Source organism: Pelodiscus sinensis, unplaced genomic scaffold (assembly GCF_049634645.1).
Source record: "Pelodiscus sinensis isolate JC-2024 unplaced genomic scaffold, ASM4963464v1 ctg168, whole genome shotgun sequence".
Lineage (NCBI taxonomy): Eukaryota > Metazoa > Chordata > Testudines > Trionychidae > Pelodiscus > Pelodiscus sinensis.
The window spans coordinates 117,210-140,809 of record NW_027465949.1 but is presented as its reverse complement, the minus strand read 5'-3'; the positions used below and the strand labels follow the sequence as shown (position 1 = coordinate 140,809).

General features: G+C 69.1%; 1 protein-coding gene across 3 annotated transcripts in view; it reads right to left on the bottom strand.

Moving 5' to 3' along the window:
• The window catches only part of LOC102451881 (arf-GAP with GTPase, ANK repeat and PH domain-containing protein 3-like), a 119,436-nt gene that overhangs the window by 34,140 nt on the left and 61,696 nt on the right, over positions 1 to 23,600 (bottom strand). For all 3 annotated transcript variants that reach the window (XM_075917264.1, XM_075917266.1, XM_075917265.1), the window contains exons 2-6: positions 16,536 to 16,594; positions 14,745 to 14,832; positions 13,718 to 13,803; positions 13,225 to 13,366; positions 10,961 to 11,095 (exon numbers count right to left, since the gene is read on the bottom strand). In XM_075917264.1, the coding sequence (XP_075773379.1) occupies positions 10,961 to 11,095; positions 13,225 to 13,366; positions 13,718 to 13,803; positions 14,745 to 14,832; positions 16,536 to 16,594 (510 nt within the window). The remainder of the gene's footprint in view (positions 1 to 10,960; positions 11,096 to 13,224; positions 13,367 to 13,717; positions 13,804 to 14,744; positions 14,833 to 16,535; positions 16,595 to 23,600) is intronic.

Sequence of the window (23,600 nt, the reverse complement as noted above, 5' to 3'; positions counted from 1 at the left end):
CCCCCCCCCCGCAGCACGTCCACACACGACAGAACCCCCTGGAGCGCCTCCTCCTCACCAGGGCACCATTCCTGGGGAACTCGGGGCAGCTACCCCCCCCCCCGCAGCACGTCCACACACGACAGAACCCCTGGAGCGCCTCCTCCTCACCAGGGCACCATTCCTGGGGAACTCGGGGCAGCTACCCCCCCCCCCCCCCCCGCAGCACGTCCACACACGACAGAACCCCTGGAGCGCCTCCTCCTCACCAGGGCACCATTCCTGGGGAACTCGGGGCAGCTACCCCCCCCCCGCAGCACGTCCACACACGACAGAACCCCTGGAGCTCCTCCTCCTCACCAGGGCACCATTCCTGGGGAACTCGGGGCAGCTACCCCCTCCCCGCAGCACGTCCACACACGACAGAACCCCCTGGAGCGCCGCCTCCTCACCAGGGCACCATTCCTGGGGAACTCGGGGCAGCTACCCCCCCCCCGCAGCACGTCCACACACGACAGAACCCCTGGAGCGCCTCCTCCTCACCAGGGCACCATTCCTGGGGAACTCGGGGCAGCTACCCCCCCCCCGCAGCACGTCCACACACGACAGAACCCCTGGAGCGCCTCCTCCTCACCAGGGCACCATTCCTGGGGAACTCGGGGCAGCTACCCCCTCCCCGCAGCACGTCCACACACGACAGAACCCCTGGAGCGCCTCCTCCTCACCAGGGCACCATTCCTGGGGAACTCGGGGCAGCTGCCCCCCCCCCCCGCAGCACGTCCACACACGACAGAACCCCTGGAGCGCCTCCTCCTCACCAGGGCACCATTCCTGGGGAACTCGGGGCAGCTACCCCCCCCCGCAGCACGTCCACACACGGCAGAACCCCCTAGAGCGCCTCCTCCTCACCAGGGCACCATTCCTGGGGAACTCGGGGCAGCTACCCCCCCCCCCGCAGCACGTCCACACACGACAGAACCCCTGGAGCACCTCCTCCTCACCAGGGCACCATTCCTGGGGAACTCAGGGCAGCTACCCCCTCCCCGCAGCACGTCCACACACGACAGAACCCCTGGAGCGCCTCCTCCTCACCAGGGCACCATTCCTGGGGAACTCGGGGCAGCAGCCCGCCGAGAACGGAACCCCTGGATTTCATGCTTGAGGTCTGCTTAAAACCCAGGCCCCGGCTCCAGAGGCAGCTCTTACCTCCCCAGAGTGGGAGCTGCCTGCGGCTTTGCCTTGGGCAGGGAGCTTGTTACAAATGGAGGCCGGCGCGTGATTAACAACCACAAAAGGCCGGGCATTCCAGTCGCTGGCGGGTCGTTAGCGCATTGTGGAAACATTGGCGGGTTCTCCGCTTGAGAGACGGGAAGAGGGTAGGAACGTGTGTCGCGCTGCTGGGATGTGCGTTTGGATCACGGGTGCGTTTCTAAGCGTTCTCGACAAAGGGGGGAACAGGGACTCATCGGAAGCTGACTGCAAAGAGCTACAAAGGGAGCTCACAAAACTGGGTGATTGGGCAACACAAGGGCAGATGGAATTCAGGGTTGACACATGCCAAGTGATGCCGCTGGGCAACTATAAACCCAGCCATAGATACAAAGAGGCCGGGGACTAAAATAGCTGTTCCCATTCAAGACCGAGATCTTGGAATCCTTGTGGCTTGTTCCCTGAAAACATCTGCTCAATGTGCAGTGGCCGTCTGAAAAGCTCCCAGCACACTGGGAATCGTTAGGAGAGGAGCGGCTAAGACGACCAAGTCCCACATTGCCGCTACATCACGTCACTGCGCGCCCCCCGCTAGAATACTGCGCGCACATCGGGTCACCCCACCTAAAAAGGTCTATTGGGTTTGGAAAAGGGCCAGAGAGGGCCCCAGAAATGATGAGGGGTAAGGAACAGCCTCCATCTGAGCAGAGATTAACAAGACGGGGAAAGAAATGACTAAAGGGTCGGGGGGTATGTTAGAGGGCTACAAAATCATGACTGGTGTGGGGAAATGGACTAATTCTCCTGGTGGCCACTCGACACCGAGTGGGACGTCTTCCTGCCCCCTCCTCTTTGTGGCTGACCTGCCCGGTTCTGGAGCCGCAGGTCTTATCGCAGAAGGGGCGGGAGCTGGTGGCTACTGCAGGGACGCGGGGCAGGTTTTGCTGCTCTTTTCTCCTTCTCCTCCTCTCCTTGTCTGCGCGGTGGCGGGACCCGTCAGATAGCGCCACCCCTACCAGATGACCGCTCTCCACTGCAGACGGTCCTGGGCCAGGCCCACCCACGGCTCCGCCTCGCAATCCCTTCGGCCCGCCCACGGCACTGTGTCCAAATCCCTTCGGCCCACCCATGGCACCGTGTCCAAATCCCTTCAGCCCACTCACGGCTCCACTTCGCTTCGCAATCCCTTCGGCCCACCCAAGGCTCCGCCTCGCAATCCCTTCGGCCCGCCCACGGCACTGTGTCCAAATCCCTTCGGCCCACCCATGGCACCGTGTCCAAATCCCTTCAGCCCACTCACGGCTCCACTTCGCTTCGCAATCCCTTCGGCCCACCCAAGGCTCCGCCTCGCAATCCCTTCGGCCCGCCCACAGCACCGTGTCCAAATCCCTTCGGCCCACCCACGGCTCCGCCTCGCAATCCCTTCGGCCCGCCCACAGCACCGTGTCCAAATCCCTTCGGCCCACCCACGGCTCCGCCTCGCAATCCCTTCGGCGCGCCCACAGCAGCATGTCCAAATCCCTTCGGCCCACTCACGGCTCCACTTCGCTTCGCAATCCCTTCGGCCCACCCAAGGCTCCGCCTCGCAATCCCTTCGGCCCGCCCACGGCACTGTGTCCAAATCCCTTCGGCCCACCCATGGCACCGTGTCCAAATCCCTTCAGCCCACTCACGGCTCCACTTCGCTTCGCAATCCCTTCGGCCCACCCAAGGCTCCGCCTCGCAATCCCTTCGGCCCGCCCACAGCACCGTGTCCAAATCCCTTCGGCCCACCCACGGCTCCGCCTCGCAATCCCTTCGGCCCGCCCACAGCACCGTGTCCAAATCCCTTCGGCCCACCCACGGCTCCGCCTCGCAATCCCTTCGGCGCGCCCACAGCAGCATGTCCAAATCCCTTCGGCCCACTCACGGCTCCACTTCGCTTCGCAATCCCTTCGGCCCACCCAAGGCTCCGCCTCGCAATCCCTTCAGCCCGCCCACGGCTCCGCCTCGCAATCCCTTCGGCCCACTCACGGCTCCACTTCGCTTCGCAATCCCTTCGGCCCACCCACGGCTCCGCCTCGCAATCCCTTCGGCCCGCCCATGGCACCGTGTCCAAATCCCTTCGAGCCACCCACGGCTCCACCTCGCAATCCCTTCGGCCCACCCATGGCACCGTGTCCAAATCCCTTCAGCCCACCCATGGCTCCGCCTCGCAATCCCTTCGGCCCACCCATGGCACCGTGTCCAAATCCCTTCGGCCCACCCACGGCTCCACCTCGCAATCCCTTCGGCCCACCCATGGCACCGTGTCCAAATCCCTTCGGCCCACCCACGGCTCCGCCTCACAATCCCTTCGGCCCACCCACGGCTCCGCCTCACAATCCCTTCGGCTCACCCACGGTTCCACTTCGCTTCGCAATCCCTTCGGCCCACCCACGGTTCCACTTCGCTTCGCAATCCCTTCGGCCCGCCCATGGCACCACTTCGCTTCGCAATCCCTTCGGCCCACCCATGGCACCGTGTCCAAATCCCTTCGACCCACCCACGGCTCCACCTCGCAATCCCTTCGGCCCACCCATGGCACCATGTCCAAATCCCTTCGACCCACCCACGGCTCCACCTCGCAATCCCTGTGGCCCGCTGTGATGCAGTGGGGGGACGGTCCAATTGCTGGGCGCTGGGATTGGGCGGTGGGTGACCCCTGCTGGCCCTGTCGGTAAGCACTGCCCAGTGGGGGGCGCCCTGAGGGGGTGGTTTGAGGAAGAGTCAGTCTTGGCTGGGAAGACTTGGAGAAGAGACGAAGCCGAGTGCTGGGGGTTCGGGGGCCTGTGGACCCGCCCCAAGGGTCTGAGCTGGCCTGGCCCCTCACTCTGATGCCCACATAGAACCCAGGCTGGGCTGTACGGCGCAGAAGCAATAAACCCCCATTCTACGTGCTGGCAGAGTCTCATCTTGCTGAGACGGGGTGCAGGGTCGGGGGTACCAGCCGCACTGCCACAGGGAGTCAGGGGTGGGATGCGCTGTGCCCCGTGCACGGAGCCTCCAGCAGCGAGTGATGAGGCGCAGGACAAGGAAGGGGCTTGCAAGAGCAAGACGCTGGAGGCAGGGTGAAGCGATTCCTGAGCCGTGGGGCGCTGCAGCACTCAGCCGGTGAGTGCACCCCGGGGATCGGCGGGGTGATGGCCTATGCCAGGCTCCTGAGGGCAGCCTTGTGGGGCAGTACAGAGAGAGGGGCCTGCCCGTGGGGAAAGCAACCACGGCCCAGCTGATTGCCCCGCTGGAAGAGAATGACCTGTCCAGGGGCCTGGATCCTGCCCCAGCGGGGAGCAGCCAGACACCCCTGGGAGCGTCTCAGGCTCTCAGACCGGAGGGAGGGCTGGAGCCCGCCAGACAGACGCGGTGCCCAACAGGCCACGTCCCACCAGCAGCGGCTCGTCCAGGGCAGGGTCCATCCTGGCAGAGCTGCGATGGCTGGAGATCGAGCTGCGGCTAAAGGAATTGCAGTCACAAGAAAAGGAGCAGCAAGACAGTAGGGAGGAGCGCCAGGACCGAGAGAGGCAGCGGCAGCACAAGCCGGCCATGGCGGAGCGGAGACGCCGAGGGGCCCCGGCTGCGGTGAGCAGGGAGGGGCCCAGGGGGTCCGGGGCGGCCAGACGCTTGGAGCAGCTCGTGTTGGCCCAGTGTAAGGACGTGGGGGACGTGGATGGTCCCTGAACTCCTTCGAGCAGGCCTGTGAACTGCACCATCCCCCCGCGGACCGGCTCCAGCCTCTCCCCCCTTGCTGGATCAGGAGGCCGCAGGGGGCTCAACCAGCTGGAGGATCTGCCGCCGGGCGCCTACGAACGGGTCAAGGAGGCCCTGTGGCACAAGCCCGGGCTGACCCCCGAGACGTACAGGAGGAAGTGCTGGGGGGCAGAAGGAGCCGGGGGAGATCTATGTGGATCTGGCTCCCGCCTGGCGCAATCCTGCCGCGAGTGGGTGTGCGGGGCCGGGGCCCAGACCGCACGGGACCTGCTTAAGCTGCTGATGCTGGAGCAGTTCTATGGAGCGTGCCCGCCCAGCCTGAGGCTGTGGCTCCAGGACCGGAGGCCAGAGGACCCAGGAGGCCGGGAGGCTGGCGGCCGAGTTCACGGAGAGCCGGTCCGGGTGTGAACGGGAGTCCCGGAGAGAGGGAATCGCGCAGAGACCGGATCTCGGCTGAGCGACGGAGGGAGGCACCTACGGGGCGAGCCCAAGACACAGGGACCAGCCAACCACCCCCCAGAGACACAGGCAGGGCCTGGACGGAGCCGGCCCGAAGGGGCCCGCAGGACCTAACCTGCCATCGCTGCGGGCAAAGGGGCCACGAGAGGCTCAGTGCACCAGGCACCAGGCCAGGTCCCACGACCCGAGACGTTCCAGGGTACCTGGCTGGGGCTGGGGGAAGGGCAGACTGCCCTGGGGCAGGGGCCGGCGGGCAAACCTCAGCTCAGAGCCGGGGGAAGGCTGCTCAGGCCGACCCCTCCCAGAGACCTGATGCTCCGGAGGCAGGTCTCTCCGTGTACCGGGTGGGGGCAGGGCGGCCCTGCGGAGCGAGAGCCTCGTGCCCCTGCAGGTGGGTGGCAGGGCGGTGACGGGTTTCTGGGACACGGGGGCGGAGGTGACGCTGGCCCGGCCCGAGGTCGTAGCCCAGACCACATGGTGCCCAACACTCAGCTGACCCTGAAGGGCATAGACGGGACCCGTTTAAGGTGCCTGTAGCCCGGGTGCATCTGAAATGGGGGCCAAGGAGGCCCCAAGGAAGTGGGGGTCACCGGCACTTGCCCACGGAGGTGCTGATGGGGGGTGACCTAGAGCAGTGGCCAGACGGACCCCACAGGGCCCTGGTCACCACCCGTAGCCAGAGCCAGAGAGGGGTTCCATCCCAGCAGACACGGAACCCGGCTGGCTTGGGACTCCGGACCTAGGCAAAGTTGGGGAACAGGTCCTTGTCCCTGCCCCAGCAGCTGAATTCCAGGCTGAGGTGCAGGCAGACCCCTCCTTGCAGAGGCTGAGGGACCAGGCTGGCCTCCATGCAGCTCAGCCCCGGGGGAGAGGTGGCCAGGAGAGATTCCTGCGGGAGCGTGGACTCCTGTTCCGTGAATGGCTTCCCCCCAGGAAGGCGAGGGCATGGGGGGTCCAGCGGCAGCTGGTCGTCCCCCGAAAGTATCGCCTCAAGCTGCTGTATTTGGCCCACGACGTCCCCATTGGGGGCCACCGGGGGATCCGGAGCACCCGGCTGAGGCTGCTCCAACAATTCTACTGGCCGGGGGTATTTGCAGCCGTGCAGCAGCACTGCCGGTCCTACGACTCCTGCCAGCGGGGGGGGAAGGCCCAGGATAGGAGGAAAGCTGCTTTGAGGCCCCTGCCCATCGTAGAGGAGCCTTTCCTGAGGGTGGCGATGGATGTTGTGGGGCCCTTTAGCTGAGTGATCCAGATGGGGAAGAAACACGTCCTGGTGGGGGTGGATTTTGCCACCCACTACCCCGAGGCCGTGGCCCTGCCCTCTATCGAGGCAGACACAGTAGGAGATGCACTGCTGGCCCTTTTCAGCAGGTGGGGTTCTCCCAGGAGGTCCTCATGGACCAGAGGTCTAACTTCATGTTGACCCTGCTCCGGTGCTTGTGGGGAAGTGCGGGGTCCAGCACCCCTGGGCCTCGGCGTAGCACCCCCAGACCAACGGGTTGGTGGAGAGGTTCAATGGGACTCTGAAGCAGATGCTACGGACCTTTATGCACAAACACCGGCAGGACTGGGACAAGTACCTACCCCACCTGCTGTTTGCGTACAGGGAAGTGCCCCAGGAGTCCACGGGGTTCTCCCCATTTGAGCTGTTATATGGGAGGCGAATGAGGGGCCCCCTGGACTTACTGAAAGACGAGTGGGAGGGGAAGGTCTCCCCGGAGGGTGAGCCGGTCGTGGAATACGTCCTGGCTTTCCGGGAAAGACTTGCCGAGCTCATGGGCCTGGCCAGAGAGAACCTGAGCAGGGCCCAGAGGAAGCAGAAGGTCTGGTACGACCGCAATGCACGGGCCCGCGCCTACGCTACCGGGGACCAGGTGATGGTCCTGATCCCCGTGCGGAAGAACAAGCTGCAAGCCGCCTGGGACGGCCCCTTCAAGGTGGTTAAGCAGCTGAATGAGGTGAACTACGTGGTGGAGCTGACGGGCCGGACGCGCGGCCAGCGGGTGAATCACGTGAACATGATGAAGCCGTACTGGGGCAGAGAGAACTTTGTGCTGGCCATGTGCCGGCCCTGGGAGGAGCTGGGGGAGGATCCCCTGGTGGGCCTGTTCCCTGGGACCGGAGAGGACTCTTCGCTGGAGTCAATTTCCCTCTTGGACCAGCTCACCCCAGCCCAGCAGGCCAAGATCCGAGAGGTGCTGCGCTCCCGCCAGCAGCTGTTCTCCGACAAGCCTGGTCTCACCAACCTGGCTGTCCACCGGGTGCAGACGGGCACTCACCCCCCAGTGCGCTGCTCCCCATTCAGGGTCACAGGGTGTCACATTACCGAATTGGAGGGAAGCAGCCAGATCGCTGCTGCACCCCTAGGTGGGCGTGTTGGCCCCAGAAATTGGTATAAAAGGGAGCCATGTGGGGTATTGAATGGGAGCTTGTTGTTTGCTGATCTTATGTACGCTATTTATGTGAGTGTATAATGTCTGTGTGTGTAGGTAGGAATCTGTAATCTGTGTGGAAGCTGAATATTTCTGTGAATGTGGTTAAGCATTGCTATGGACAGGCTGATCAGCCAGGCCCTGTGGGACAATGGCTCTCAATGGGCCAAGGACACACCCAAAGAATGGGGGCTGTCACCTGAGAGCAGCCAGCAGGAAACACAGAGATTGGCCTCTGACCAGGTGACCTGCTACATACTAGAAGAGGCCAGGAAGGAGTATAAAGAGGCCTTGTGGTCGATGCCATTTTGTTCTCAGCTCAGCACTTCATCCCAGAGGCAGCACTGCAGGGATTGAAGAGCCCGGAAGACCTGTGAACCCATCCTGATTGTAGGATGTGCAATAAGAACTTTTAACCAGCAGCTGCAACATCTCTGCTAGAGCCTGCATCGAGGACTGGGAGATTCGGTGCATGTAACGTACTGTACTTTAATAACCTTACTCTCAGGCTTTTCTTTCTTGTAATAATAAACCTTTAGACATAGATTCTAAAGGATTGGCCCAGCGTGATTTGTGGGTAAGATCCGGAGGGTAAATTGACCAGGGATCTGTGGCTGGTTCCTTGGAACCGGACAGAACTTGTTCGGGGTAGGTAGGATTGGGTGTTAGGACCCCCCACCTGTGTATGAGGCCCGGGGCCATCTGGGGCACGGATATTGCTGGGGTGTCGGAGGGGTTTTGCTCGTGAGGCTTCAGGCAGGCTGCTGAAGCGCTCTGTGGGACTGGTTTGTGGCCTGTTTGGAGAGGTCACCAGTCTGGGGGCTGTAAGGAGCCCCGAAGTTGAGCAATTCGCCCTGAGCGGACGCCCTCAGCTGTGCCCAGACACGGCCCGGTCCGTCACACGGGGAAAACAGCCCAGGACCTGGAGAGAGAGGTCCAGGACATGTTGGCCCTGGGGGTGATCCAGCCGTTCTCCAGCCCCTGGGCCTCTCCCGTGGTGCTGGTTCCCAAGAAGGATGGGTCGATCCGATTCTGCGTGGACTACCGGAAGCTCAACGCCATCACGGTGTCCGACGCCTACCCGATGCCAAGGCCCGACGAGCTCCTGGACAAGCTGGGGGGAGCTCGCTACCTCACCACCCTGCACCTCACCAAGGGCTACTGGCAGGTGCCGCTAGACCAGGAGGCCAGACTGAAATCGGCTTTCATCACGCCGCTGGGGCTCTATGAGTTCCTGGTCCTGCCCTTCAGCCTCAAAGGGGCACCGGCCACCTTCCAGCGCCTGGTGGACCAGCTGTTGCGGGGGATGGAGAGCTTTGCCCTGACATACATCAATGATATTTGTGTCTTCAGCCAGACCTGGGAGGAACACGTGTCCCAGATCAGCCAGGGGCAGGACCGGCTGCAGGGGGCTGGGCTGACTGTAAAGGCTGGGAAGTGCAAGGTCAGGATGGCCGAGGTGACCTACCTGGGCCGTAAGGTGGGGAGCGGCTGCTTCAAGCCGGCCAAGGTGGAGGCCATCCGAGACTGGCCTGTGCCCCAGACCAAGAAGCAGGTCCAGGCTTTCATTGGGATGGCGGGGTACTACCGGAGGTTTGTGCCCAATTTCAGCTCCATCGCTGCCCCGATCACAGAGCTGTGCAGGAAGGGGAGGCCCGACAGGGTGGTCTGGACGGAGCAGTGCCAGAGGGCTCTCTGTGCACTGAAGGAAGCCCTGGCCAAGGCCCCAGTGCTGGTAAACCCAGACTTCGACAAGCCCTTTATCGTGTTTACTGACGCCTCGGACACTGGGCTGGGGGCGGTGCTGATGCAGGCGGACGAGAAAGGGGAACGTCACCCCATCGTGTACCTGAGCAGGAAGCTGCTGCCCCGGGAGCAGAGCTACGCGACTGTAGAGAGGGACGCCTGGCCATGGTGTGGGCCCTGCAAAAGCTGCAGCCAGACCTGTCTGGCCGGCGTTTCACGGTGACACCGACCCCTGCCCCCGACCTGGCTGCACCAGATGAAAGGGACGAACGCCAAGCTGCTGAGGTGGAGCCTGCTCCTGCAGGACTACGACATGGAAGTGACCCACGGCAAGGGGAGGCCAACATCATCGCCGACGCGCTGTCCCGTGGGGGGGGAACGTCCCCAGGCCACCGGCGGAGTGACCCCACTCGGTTCGCTATCGGGGGGGGCAGGTGATGTAGTTGGGGGACGGTCCACTTGCTGGGCGCTGTGGGAGACCCCTACTGGCCTGCGTCTGTGAGCACGGCCCAGGGGGGTCGCCCTGAGGGCCCGGATGTGCAGACCATGGCCCCGCCGGTTCTCACCCGAGAGGGAAGGAGTTGGAACAAAGGGAGGGGGTGGCTTGGCTGGGAAGACTTGGAGAAGAGACTAAGCCGAGTGCTGGGAGTTCGGGGGCCTGTGGACCCGTCCCAAGGGTCTGAGGCTGCCGGCCCCTCACTCCGATGGCCACATAGAACCCGGGCCGTACTCTACCTCGCCGACCCCATAAACCCCCGTTCTCCCGGTCGGCGGAGTCTCACCTCGCTGTAGACGGGAGGCAGGGTCGGGGGGGTCCCCCTGACGCGTCGTCACACCCGCCCGCGGCTCCTCCTCCCAATCCCTGCGGCTCCGCCTCCCAATCCCTGCGGCTCCTCCTCCCAATCCCTTCGGCTCCGCCTCCCAATCCGTGCGGCCCGCCCGCGGCTCCGCCTCCCAATCCCTGCGGCCCGCCCGTGGCTCCTCCTCGCAATCCCTGCGGCCCGCCCGCGGCTCCGCCTCCCAATCCCTGGGGCCGGTCGTGGCTCCTCCTCCCAATCCCTGCGGCCCGCCCGCGGCTCCTCCTCCCAATCCCTGTGGCCCGCCCGCGGCTCCGCCTCCCAATCCCTGCGGCCCGCCCGCGGCTCCGCCTCCCAATCCCTGTGGCTCCGCCTCGCAATCCCTGCGGCCCGCCCGCGGCTCCGCCTCCCAATCCCTGTGGCTCCGCCTCGCAATCCCTGCGGCCCGCCCGCGGCTCCGCCTCCCAATCCCTGTGGCCCGCCCGCGGCTCCGCCTCCCAATCCCTGTGGCCCAGGTAGGCCCATGGGGGGGACAAGCCCTGAGAGGTGCCAGTCCCTGTGTGTGGGGCAGCTGGAGGGGGAGGGGGCCGCTCCGCACAGGGCTGCAGTTACCGTCCTGGAAGACTCGCTCCACGTTGAGGCCGTAGGTGGCGCAGGTCTCGTAGTAGGTGCAGCGCTTCAGGTCATTGGACAGTTTCCGGGCCCGAGAGTCGTCGATGACTCTGGGATTCGTGGCGCTGATGGCGTCTGTGAACCACGGAGCGGCAGGTGAGCGACCAGCGTTCCACGCCCCCCACCCTGGAGCAAGACACCACTGGCACTCAGCCGCCCTGCCCCTCCCATGCCCGCTGCCCCACACCCGGAACAACCTCCCCACCACTGGCACTCAGCCGCCCTGCCCCTCCCATGCCCGCTGCCCCACACCCGGAACAACCTCCCCACCACTGGCACTCAGCCGCCCTGCCCCTCCCATGCCCGCTGCCCCACACCCGGAACAACCTCCCCACCACTGGCACTCAGCCGCCCTGCCCCTCCCATGCCCGCTGCCCCACACCCGGAACAACCTCCCCACCACTGGCACTCAGCCGCCCTGCCCCTCCCATGCCCGCTGCCCCACACCCGGAACAACCTCCCCACCACTGGCACTCAGCCGCCCTGCCCCTCCCATGCCCGCTGCCCCACACCCGGAACAACCTCCCCACCACTGGCACTCAGCCGCCCTGCCCCTCCCATGCCCGCTGCCCCACACCCGGAACAACCTCCCCACCACTGGCACTCAGCCGCCCTGCCCCTCCCATGCCCCCTGCCCCACACCCGGAACAACCTCCCCACCACTGGCACTCAGCCGCCCTGCCCCTCCCATGCCCCCTGCCCCACACCCGGAACAACCTCCCCACCACTGGCACTCAGCCGCCCTGCCCCTCCCATGCCCGCTGCCCCACACCCGGAACAACCTCCCCACCACTGGCACTCAGCCGCCCTGCCCCTCCCATGCCCGCTGCCCCACACCCGGAACAACCTCCCCACCACTGGCACTCAGCCGCCCTGCCCCTCCCATGCCCGCTGCCCCACACCCGGAACAACCTCCCCACCACTGGCACTCAGCCGCCCTGCCCCTCCCATGCCCCCTGCCCCACACCCGGAACAACCTCCCCACCACTGGCACTCAGCCGCCCTGCCCCTCCCATGCCCCCTGCCCCACACCCGGAACAACCTCCCCACCACTGGCACTCAGCCGCCCTGCCCCTCCCATGCCCGCTGCCCCACACCCGGAACAACCTCCCCACCACTGGCACTCAGCCGCCCTGCCCCTCCCATGCCCGCTGCCCCACACCCGGAACAACCTCCCCACCACTGGCACTCAGCCGCCCTGCCCCTCCCATGCCCGCTGCCCCACACCCGGAACAACCTCCCCACCACTGGCACTCAGCCGCCCTGCCCCTCCCATGCCCGCTGCCCCACACCCGGAACAACCTCCCCACCACTGGCACTCAGCCGCCCTGCCCCTCCCATGCCCCCTGCCCCACACCCGGAACAACCTCCCCACCACTGGCACTCAGCCGCCCTGCCCCTCCCATGCCCGCTGCCCCACACCCGGAACAACCTCCCCACCACTGGCACTCAGCCGCCCTGCCCCTCCCATGCCCGCTGCCCCACACCCGGAACAACCTCCCCACCACTGGCACTCAGTCGCCCTGCCCCTCCCATGCCCGCTGCCCCACACCCGGAACAACCTCCCCACCACTGGCACTCAGCCGGCCTGCCCCTCCCATGCCCGCTGCCCCACACCCGGAACAACCTCCCCACCACTGGCACTCAGCCGCCCTGCCCCTCCCATGCCCCCTGCCCCACACCCGGAACAACCTCCCCACCACTGGCACTCAGCCGCCCTGCCCCTCCCATGCCCCCTGCCCCACACCCGGAACAACCTCCCCACCACTGGCACTCAGCAGCCCTGCCCCTCCCATGCCCGCTGCCCCACACCCGGAACAACCTCCCCACCACTGGCACTCAGCCGCCAGCAGCCTCTGCCTTGACCATGGGGAGAGCAGGGTGTCTTGCGAGGCCAGGGAGGGTGGGCAGGGCACCGTGGGGGGCCAGGGCGGAGGTTGGGGGGCCAGCATAGGGGTGGGAGGGTAGGGTGCCTTGTGGTTCCAGGGCGGAGGTTGAGGGGCAAGGACAAGGCCAAGGTGCCTTGGCGGGCCAGGGTGGCGGTGGGGCAGCCAGGGCGGGGGTGGGGGGCAGGACGCCTCAGGGGGCCCAGTGGGGCAGAGTTCACAGCCAGCCGGCACGTGGGGCACGGCATTTGCAGCCGAGGTTCTCCGGGAGCGGCCCGGCCCCGGCCCCGCGGAGAGCCTGCGACCCCGGCCCCTCACCTTGCGTCCCCACCAGCACCATGGGCACCTCGGCTGCGCTGCGGCAGCTGCAGAGTCGCAGGTAGTAGTTATAGACCGTCTGGAAGCTGATCTCGTCCTCCAGGCTGAAGACAAACACCACGGCGTCCACCCAGGCGGCAAACTGGGGAGACGGCGATCGTCAGAGCCCGACCAGCCCCCCGCCACCGCGGCAGCGCTGCCTGAGGGGGGGAGCCGCCCTGCCGCACCCCCCTCTCTGCACCCTGGCGCTGCCCCCCGAACTCCTGCCCCCACCCTGCCCCCAAGCCCATGCCCCACACCCTGCCCCCAAGTCCCCGCCCCACTGAGCCCCTGCCCCCCTCCATGCCGCAGGGTGCCTGCGGAGAGCCATGACTCAGCCTCACTCTCTGTCCTGCACCTCGTGAGCGGTTCCGGGTCCCAGCCCAGCCCGCGGCTGCCAGGTGCGCACGGGGCTCCCAAGCGGCACGGTTCGGACAGAGACGGGGGCTCTTACCTGCAGCTCAGGGGGGCCCCCTTCATCACGAATCAGCAGCAGGTAACTCTGCCCATCCACGACGATCTCCTTCTTAAACCGGCCTCCTGGAAAGCAACGGGGCGCAGTGAGCAGGGGTGTAGGGCGGGTGACACACCCCGGGACATGCCTGACACGAGGCTGGGCGCTGAGAAGAGGAGGGGTGTAGGGCGGGTGACACACCCCGGGACATGCCTGACACGAGGCTGGGCGCTGAGGGAAGGGAAGGGGTGTAGGGCGGGTGACACCCCCAGGTACACGCCTGACACGAGGCTGGGGACTGACAAGGGGAGGGGTGTAGGGCAGGTGACACTCCCAGGGACACGCCTGACACGAGGCTGGGGACTGACAAGGGGAGGGGTGTAGGGCAGGTGACACTGCCAGGGACACGCCTGACACGAGGCTGGGCGCTGACAAGGGGAGGGGTGTAGGGCAGGTGACACTGCCAGGGACACGCCTGACACGAGGCTGGGCGCTGACAAGGGGAGGGGTGTAGGGCAGGTGACACTGCCAGGGACACGCCTGATACGAGGCTGGGCGCTGACAAGGGGAGGGGTGTAGGGCAGGTGACACTCCCAGGGACATGCCTGACACGAGGCTGGGCGCTGACAAGGGGAGGGGTGTAGGGCGGGTGACACTCCCAGGGACACGCCTGACACGAGGCTGGGCGCTGACAAGGGGAGGGGTGTAGGACAGGTGACACTCCCAGGGACACGCCTGACACGAGGCTGGGCACTGACAAGGGGAGGGGTGTAGGGCGGGTGACACCCCCAGGGACACGCCTGACACGAGGCTGGGCGCTGACAAGGGGAGGGGTGTAGGGCGGGTGACACCCCCAGGGACACGCCTGACACGAGGCTGGGCACTGAGGAAAGGGAGGGGTGATGGGTGGGTGACGCCCAGGGACACGTCTGACACGAGGCGGCTGGGTGGGCAGGCGCCCGGCTGGCACTGTCCAGAGAGAAGTCTCACTGGGGCGTGGAGCCCGCCTGACCTGCCCAGCGCTCACCTTCCGGGGACTCCTCCTGCACATACGTGCCCGTCAGGTAGCGATGCACCAGGGCTGACTTGCCGCTCGACAGGTTCCCCACGATGCCCTGCAGCACAAAGGTGCATGAATGCGCCCTCTCCCGCGCCAACATCACTGGCCGACCCGCCCCGTGACCCGGTGAAGGGCAGCAGCCAGGCCGGGAGGCTGGGGGATGCTGCCTGCCGGGAGAGCAAGGCCCACCCAAGAGCAGCCCGCCACGGTGGCCCCAGCTTCCACGGTGCCCCTCGGCTTGATGGGAGCTGAAACCCACCCTGGAGCACTGTGGCTCAAGAGGGCAGCCACGGGGCCAGTACCACGCACCCCGGCCCAGCCAGATTCCTCTGGACGGCAGGACGGCTACAGCCACGGGGCCAGTACCACGCACCCCGGCCCAGCCAGATTCCTCTGGACGGCAGGACGGTTACAGCCACGGGGCCAGTACCACGCACCCCGGCCCAGCCAGATTCCTCTGCACGGCAGGACGGCTACAGCCACGGGGCCAGTACCACGCACCCCGGCCCAGCCAGATTCCTCTGGACGGCAGGACGGTTACAGCCACGGGGCCAGTACCACGCACCCCGGCCCAGCCAGATTCCTCTGGACGGCAGGACGGCTACAGCCACGGGGCCAGTACCACGCACCCCGGCCCAGCCAGATTCCTCTGGACGGCAGGACGGCTACAGCCACGGGGCCAGTACCACGCACCCCGGCCCAGCCAGATTCCTCTGGACGGCAGGACGGCTACAGCCACGGGGCCAGTACCACGCACCCCGGCCCAGCCAGATTCCTCTGGATGGCAGGATGGCTACAGCCACGGGGCCAGTACCACGCACCCCGGCCCAGCCAGATTCCTCTAGACGGCAGGATGGCTACAGCCACGGGGCCAGTACCACGCACCCCGGCCCAGCTAGATTCCTCTGGATGGCAGGATGGCTACAGCCACGGGGCCAGTACCACGCACCCCGGCCCAGCCAGATTCCTCTGGACGGCAGGATGGCTACAACCACGGGGCCAGTACCATGCATCACACTCCTGAGGGCCAGGTTAGCTCCTGAGTCAAGAGAGAGAGACGGTCTGGCTGTGGCTTCGGCCACGGCGCCGACCTGGGAGCCCAGCAAGGTGATGTCAGCACACACCTTCCTGACCAGGGCTAGCCACGCTCAGGAGCACCATTCAGTGGGGGTGCTCCAGCACCCCTCGGCCCTGCCCATCGCCCCAGCACAGCACCCTGCACCCACAACGGCCCCTTCCCCTCTGCTCTATCACTGCTCCCGCGCGGGCAGGGCCACACAGGGTGCAATGCAGCGGGACCCACGGCTCAGCTGGAGCCCTGCTCCTGGGTAAGGCTCTGCCCCACGCGCTTGTAATAAACGTTCTGGGCAGGTCACAACCCGGCCACGTGTCCCTCACTGTTACTAGCATCAGCCAGCAGGAGCCGAGTCAGCCCAGCCACGGGTACGGCCCCAGCGGCTGCTGTCGGGCTGCCGGGCCCACCCAGGGAACGGGGCGAGCGGGGACCCGGAGCCCAGGGGCCCTGGCAGGCAGGACGGGCGGCTGAACTCTGGGCACGTCTCCGAGTCCAGCAGGGGCAGGGGGCTGATCGCGATGCGGACAAAGCCGTTCCGCGCCGGGGGCTCAGCGCCTGCCCGTGGCACACGCTGGCCGCGGGGGCGGGGCGACCAGGGAGCCTGCCCTGGGGCGAGCGCCCTGGGGGGGTCACGCTGCACAGGGCCCCTCCGGGCTGGCCCTGCGCCCCCCCGCCGCACTCACCACTTTGAGCTCGGGCACGGAGCGGCTCAGGGTCCATTCCTGGCTGTTCACAAACGAATCTGCAGGGGAGAGAAAAGAGGCGTCAGCTCCTGGCAGGGGGCCGCTGGGCCCCGAGGGGCGGGGAGGCCGCAGGGGTCTGCTGGGCCCCGAGGGGCGGGGGGGCCGCTCGCTGAGGGCGCAGCCTGGGCCTGTGAGTGAGCCGGGCGGGCCCCTGCGGGAGGGAGGAGGCAGCGAGTGTGAGCAGTGGGGGGCGGCGCTGGCATGACGCAGCAGGACATGGGTCACGTGGGCGGGGGGGTCAGGGATGGAGCCGGGGCTGCGATGCCAGCAAAGCTGGGGCGGGAGGGGGCACAACACGGGGCAAGAGGCAGGCGGAGATATGGGGGGGGCGCAGCGCGGGGGGAAGGGACAGAGCAGGGGACACTGTGGGGGACAGGCGGGGGCACGGGGGGGCCTAGCACAGGGAAGGGACAGAGGCAATTTGGGGTACAGAGCAGGGGACACGGTGGGAGACAGGCGGGGGCACGGGGGGGCCTAGCAGGGGAAGGGGCAGCCTGGGACACGGGGGGGCCTAGCACGGGGAAGGGGCAGCCTGGGGCACGGGGGGGCCTGGCACGGGGAAGGGGCAGCCTGGGGCACGGGGGGGCCTGGCACGGGGAAGGGGCAGCCTGGGGCACGGGGGGGCCTGGCACGGGGAAGGGGCAGCCTGGGACACGGGGGGGCCTAGCACGGGGAAGGGGCAGCCTGGGGCACGGGGGGGCCTGGCACGGGGGAAGGGGCAGCCTGGGGCACGGGGGGGCCTGGCACGGGGGAAGGGGCAGCCTGGGGCACGGGGGGGCCTAGCACGGGGAAGGGGCAGCCGGGGGCGGGGGGGGGCCTGGCACGGGGGGAGGGGCAGCCGGGGGCGGGGGGGGGCCTGGCACGAGGGGAGGGGCAGCCGGGGGCGGGGGAGGGCCTGGCACGGCGGAAGGGGCAGCTGGGGGCGGGGGAGGGCCTGGCACGGGGGGAGGGGCAGCTGGGGGCGGGGGAGGGCCTGGCACGGGGGGAGGGGCAGTCTGGGGCACGGGGGGAAGGGGCAGCCGGGGGCGGGGGAGGGCCTGGCACGGGGGAAGGGGCAGCCTGGGACACGGGGGGGCCTGGCACGGGGAAGGGGCAGCCTGGGGCACGGGGGGGCCTGGCACGGGGGGAGGGGCAGCCGGGGGCGGGGGAGGGCCTGGCACGGGGGGAGGGGCAGCCGGGGGCGGGGGAGGGCCTGGCACGGGGGAAGGGGCAGCTGGGGGCGGGGGAGGGCCTGGCACGGGGGGAGGGGCAGTCTGGGGCACGGGGGGAAGGGGCAGCCGGGGGCGGGGGAGGGCCTGGCACGGGGAGAGGGGCAGTCTGGGGCACGGGGGGAAGGGGCAGCCGGGGGCGGGGGAGGGCCTGGCACGGGGGGAGGGGCAGTCTGGGGCACGGGGGGAAGGGGCAGCTGGGGGCGGGGGAGGGCCTGGCACGGGGGGAGGGGCAGTCTGGGGCACGGGGGGAAGGGGCAGCCAGGGGCGGGGGAGGGCCTGGCACGGGGGGAGGGGCAGGCGGGGGAGGGCCTGGCACGGGGGGAGGGGCAGCTGGGGGCGGGGGAGGGCCTGGCACGGGGGGAAGGGGCAGCCGGAGGCGGGGGAGGGCCTGGCACGGGGAGAGGGGCAGTCTGGGGCACGGGGGGAAGGGGCAGCCGGGGGCGGGGGGAGGGCCTGGCACGGGGGAAGGGGCAGCCTGAGGCACGGGGGGGCATGGCACGGGGGGAAGGGGCAGCCGGGGGCGGGGGAGGGCCTGGCACGGGGGGAGGGGCAGCCGGGGACACGGGGGGGGCCTGGCATGGGGGGGAAGGGGCAGCCGGGGGCGGGGGAGGGCCTGGCACGGGGGGAGGGGCAGCCGGGGGTGGGGGAGGGCCTGGCACGGGGGGAAGGGGCAGATGGGGGCGGGGGAGGGCCTGGCACGGGGGGAGGGGCAGTCTGGGGCACGGGGGGAAGGGGCAGCCGGGGGCAGGGGAGGGCCTGGCACGGGGGGAAGGGGCAGCCGGGGGCGGGGGAGGGCCTGGCACGGGGGGAAGGGGCAGTCTGGGGCACGGGGGGAAGGGGCAGCTGGGGGCGGGGGAGGGCCTGGCACGGGGGGAGGGGCAGTCTGGGGCACGGGGGGAAGGGGCAGCCGGGGGCAGGGGAGGGCCTGGCACGGGGGGAGGGACAGCCGGGGGCGGGGGAGGGCCTGGCACGGGGGGAAGGGGCAGCCGGGGGCGGGGGAGGGCCTGGCACGGGGGGAGGGACAGCCGGGGGCGGGGGAGGGCCTGGCACGGGGGGAAGGGGCAGTCTGGGGCACGGGGGGAAGGGGCAGCCGGGGGCGGGGGAGGGCCTGGCACGGGGGAAGGGGCAGCCTGGGACACGGGGGGGCCTGGCACGGGGAAGGGGCAGCCTGGGGCACGGGGGGGCCTGGCACGGGGGGAGGGGCAGCCGGGGGCGGGGGAGGGCCTGGCACGGGGGGAGGGGCAGCCGGGGGCGGGGGAGGGCCTGGCACGGGGGAAGGGGCAGCTGGGGGCGGGGGAGGGCCTGGCACGGGGGGAGGGGCAGTCTGGGGCACGGGGGGAAGGGGCAGCCGGGGGCGGGGGAGGGCCTGGCACGGGGAGAGGGGCAGTCTGGGGCACGGGGGGAAGGGGCAGCCGGGGGCGGGGGAGGGCCTGGCACGGGGGGAGGGGCAGTCTGGGGCACGGGGGGAAGGGGCAGCTGGGGGCGGGGGAGGGCCTGGCACGGGGGGAGGGGCAGTCTGGGGCACGGGGGGAAGGGGCAGCCAGGGGCGGGGGAGGGCCTGGCACGGGGGGAGGGGCAGGCGGGGGAGGGCCTGGCACGGGGGGAGGGGCAGCTGGGGGCGGGGGAGGGCCTGGCACGGGGGGAAGGGGCAGCCGGAGGCGGGGGAGGGCCTGGCACGGGGAGAGGGGCAGTCTGGGGCACGGGGGGAAGGGGCAGCCGGGGGCGGGGGGAGGGCCTGGCACGGGGGAAGGGGCAGCCTGAGGCACGGGGGGGCATGGCACGGGGGGAAGGGGCAGCCGGGGGCGGGGGAGGGCCTGGCACGGGGGGAGGGGCAGCCGGGGACACGGGGGGGGCCTGGCATGGGGGGGAAGGGGCAGCCGGGGGCGGGGGAGGGCCTGGCACGGGGGGAGGGGCAGCCGGGGGTGGGGGAGGGCCTGGCACGGGGGGAAGGGGCAGATGGGGGCGGGGGAGGGCCTGGCACGGGGGGAGGGGCAGTCTGGGGCACGGGGGGAAGGGGCAGCCGGGGGCAGGGGAGGGCCTGGCACGGGGGGAGGGACAGCCGGGGGCGGGGGAGGGCCTGGCACGGGGGGAAGGGGCAGCCGGGGGCGGGGGAGGGCCTGGCACGGGGGGAGGGACAGCCGGGGGCGGGGGAGGGCCTGGCACGGGGGGAAGGGGCAGTCTGGGGCACGGGGGGAAGGGGCAGCTGGGGGCGGGGGAGGGCCTGGCACGGGGGGAGGGGCAGTCTGGGGCACGGGGGGAAGGGGCAGCCGGGGGCAGGGGAGGGCCTGGCACGGGGGGAGGGACAGCCGGGGGCGGGGGAGGGCCTGGCACGGGGGGAAGGGGCAGCCGGGGGCGGGGGAGGGCCTGGCACGGGGGGAGGGACAGCCGGGGGCGGGGGAGGGCCTGGCACGGGGGGAAGGGGCAGTCTGGGGCACGGAGGGAAGGGGCAGCCGGGGGCACGGGGGGGCCTGGCACGGGGGGAGGGGCAGCTGGGATATCTGGGGGCGCAGCAGGGGCAGGGAGCACGGGTAGCGGTGGGGGGCGGGGCTCGGGACACTCCCCACCTTTGCCCCGTGGCCCGGACGTCGTGCCGCCCGTGGACTGGCCATTCCCTCCCTCGCTGCCCCGGCTCTGCCCGGCCCCCTGCCGCACTGTTGGGCTCCCCCAGCTCGGGGCGGGGCTGCGCCCAGTGCCCGGGGCACCCTTGCTGGCCAGGCCGGCAGCACGCCCTGCCCACGGGGGCCGCAGCGCCCTGCGCCTGCCTCCCCCACCGGCCCCTCCGAAGAGACACCCCAGGGGCGAGTCGAGCAGCCGGCGTGCGCCCGGGGACAGCGGCAGCCCGGCCCACACGCCAGCCCCCGCCTCTGGACGTGCAGGGGCAGGAACCCGGAGGGCCCCAGCCTGCTCTGGGAACACAGGAAGGCCCTCCGGAGTTTCAGGCCACGGCCCGGCGCCCAGCCAGTCTGCTCTCTAGCAACTGCCAAGGAGCTCAACACGTCTGCAAAAGGGGCCACACCTCACAGACGGGGAAACTGAGGCACTGTCCCACCTGCCAGGAGGTGCACCAGGGCTCCCGTTTCCTCAGCCAGCCCTAACCGTCTGCCTGCCACAAGCCACCACGGCCGCACAGGGCAGCCCAAAGCCGCGCTCTGACCACGCTCAGCGTAAGCCCTGAACACACCTGCGAACACGGGCCCGGCTCAGACCCCCGAAAAGCCTGCACTGCCAGGGGTGTGCACATGGGAGGCTCTCGTGGATCCCTGCGACCCTGCGGGCCACGCCCGTGCCACGTCCTGTCTGCCTCGCTCACTGGGGACAGGCAGCTTCCCTCACCCGCGCCGGCCCAACGCCGGCCAACCTGCCCGGCCCCGTTACCGCCCGTGCCGGCCCAACGCCGGCCAACCTGCCCGGCCCCGTTACCGCCCGCGCCGGCCCAACGCCGGCCAACCTGCCCGGCCCCGTTACCGCCCGCGCCGGCCCAACGCCGGCCAACCTGCCCGGCCCCGTTACCGCCCGCGCCGGCCCAACGCCGGCCAACCTGCCCGGCCCCGTTACCGCCCACGCCGGCCCAACGCCGGCCAACCTGCCCGGCCCCGTTACCGCCCGCGCCGACCCAACACCAGCCAACCTGCCCGGCCCCGTTACCGCCCACGCCGGCCCAACGCCGGCCAACCTGCCCGGCCCCGTTACCGCCCACGCCGGCCCAACGCCGGCCAACCTGCCCGGCCCCGTTACCGCCCACGCCGACCCAACGCCAGCCAACCTTCCCGGCCCAGTTACCGCCTGCGCCGACCCAACACCAGCCAACCTGCCCGGCCCAGTTACCGCCCGCGCTGACCCAACACCAGCCAACCTGCCCGGCCCCGTTACCGCCCGCGCCGGCCCAACGCCAGCCAACCTGCCCGGCCCCGTTACCGCCCGCGCCGACCCAACACCAGCCAACCTGCCCGGCCCCGTTACCGCCCGCGCCGGCCCAACGCCGGCCAACCTGCCCGGCCCCGTTACCGCCCACGCCGGCCCAACGCCGGCCAACCTGCCCGGCCCCGTTACCGCCCACGCCGGCCCAACGCCGGCCAACCTGCCCGGCCCAGTTACCGCCCGCGCCGACCCAACACCAGCCAACCTGCCCGGCCCCGTTACCGCCCACGCCGGCCCAACGCCGGCCAACCTGCCCGGCCCCGTTACCGCCCACGCCGGCCCAACGCCGGCCAACCTGCCCGGCCCCGTTACCGCCCACGCCGACCCAACGCCAGCCAACCTTCCCGGCCCAGTTACCGCCTGCGCCGACCCAACACCAGCCAACCTGCCCGGCCCAGTTACCGCCCGCGCTGACCCAACACCAGCCAACCTGCCCGGCCCAGTTACTGCCCGCGCCGACCCAACACCAGCCAGCCTGCCCGGCCCCTAAAGGGCAAGGGAGCTTCTGACTACAGAGCCTCAGCTTCCTTTTTGAAACAGACTCCTTTGCATGCGCATGTCCGTCTGCATCTGCGTATGCTTCCATCCGTCTGTCTGTGTGGGCGTCCGTCCATCTGCGTGTGCATCCTTCCGTCTGTCTGTGTGGGCGTCCGTCCGTCTGCGTGTGCATCCGTCCGTCTGTCTGTGTGGGCGTCCGTCCGTCTGCGTGTGCATCCCTCCGTCTGTCTGTGTGGGCGTCCGTCCGTCTGCGTGTGCATCCCTCCGTCTGTCTGTGTGGGCGTCCGTCCGTCTGCGTGTGCATCCCTCCGTCTGTCTTTGTGGGCGTCCGTCCGTCTGCGTGTGCATCCCTCCGTCTGTCTGTGTGGGCGTCCGTCTGTCTGCGTGTGCATCCGTCTGTCTGTCTGTGTGGGCGTCCGTCCGTCTGCGTGTGCATCTGTCTGTGTGTCCGTCCGTCTGCGTGTGCATCTGTCTGTCTGTGTGGGCATCCGTCCGTCTGCGTGTGCTTCTGTCTGTGTGTCCGTCCGTCTGCGTGTGCATCTGTCTGTCTGTGTGGGCGTCCGTCCGTCTGCGTGTGCATCTGTCTGTGTGTCCGTCCGTCTGCGTGTGCATCTGTCTGTCTGTGTGGGCATCCGTCCGTCTGCGTGTGCTTCTGTCTGTGTGTCCGTCCGTCTGCGTGTGCATCTGTCTGTCTGTGTGGGCGTCCGTCCGTCTGCGTGTGCTTCTGTCTGTGTGTGCATCTGTCTGCGTGTGCATCGGTCTGTCTGTCTGTGTGTCCGTCCGTCTGCGTGTGCATCGGTCTGTCTGTCTGTGTGGGTGTCCGTCCGTCTGCGTGTGCATCGGTCTGCGCGTGCATCGGTCTGCGTGGGCATCCGTCTGTCTGTCTGCGTGGGCGTCCGTGATGACGTGTCTGGGTTCCCCCCAACACCGCACCCCTGGAGCAGCCAGAACAGACCCCACCGGCCGGTAGAACAGGGGGTTATTGCCATTCCAGGGTACCGCCCAGCACAGACGTGATGCATTTACAGGAGTCAGGGCCAGGGAGCCTCAGCCCCCTTGAGGTGGGTCCCTGGGCCCCTGGATTCCAGCCCCTCCTCAGACTGGTGCCTTCATGGTTCCAGCCCCAGACTGCCCCTTCCCCCGAACACTTACTTCCTGGTTCCCTCCCTGCCCCCACTCCTCTGGCCGGTTGGGTCTTTGTCTACCTGACTTGGGCAGCCCCCCCGCTGGGCCGTGCTCACAGGCAGAGGCCAGCAGGGGTCGCCCACAGCCCACGCACAGCGACCAGCCAGGTACTGATGCTACAGCCCCACCTGTGGGTGAGTCGGTGAGACTCACCTCACCACGCAGGGGGACCCTGGTACAGAGCAGACAGCCC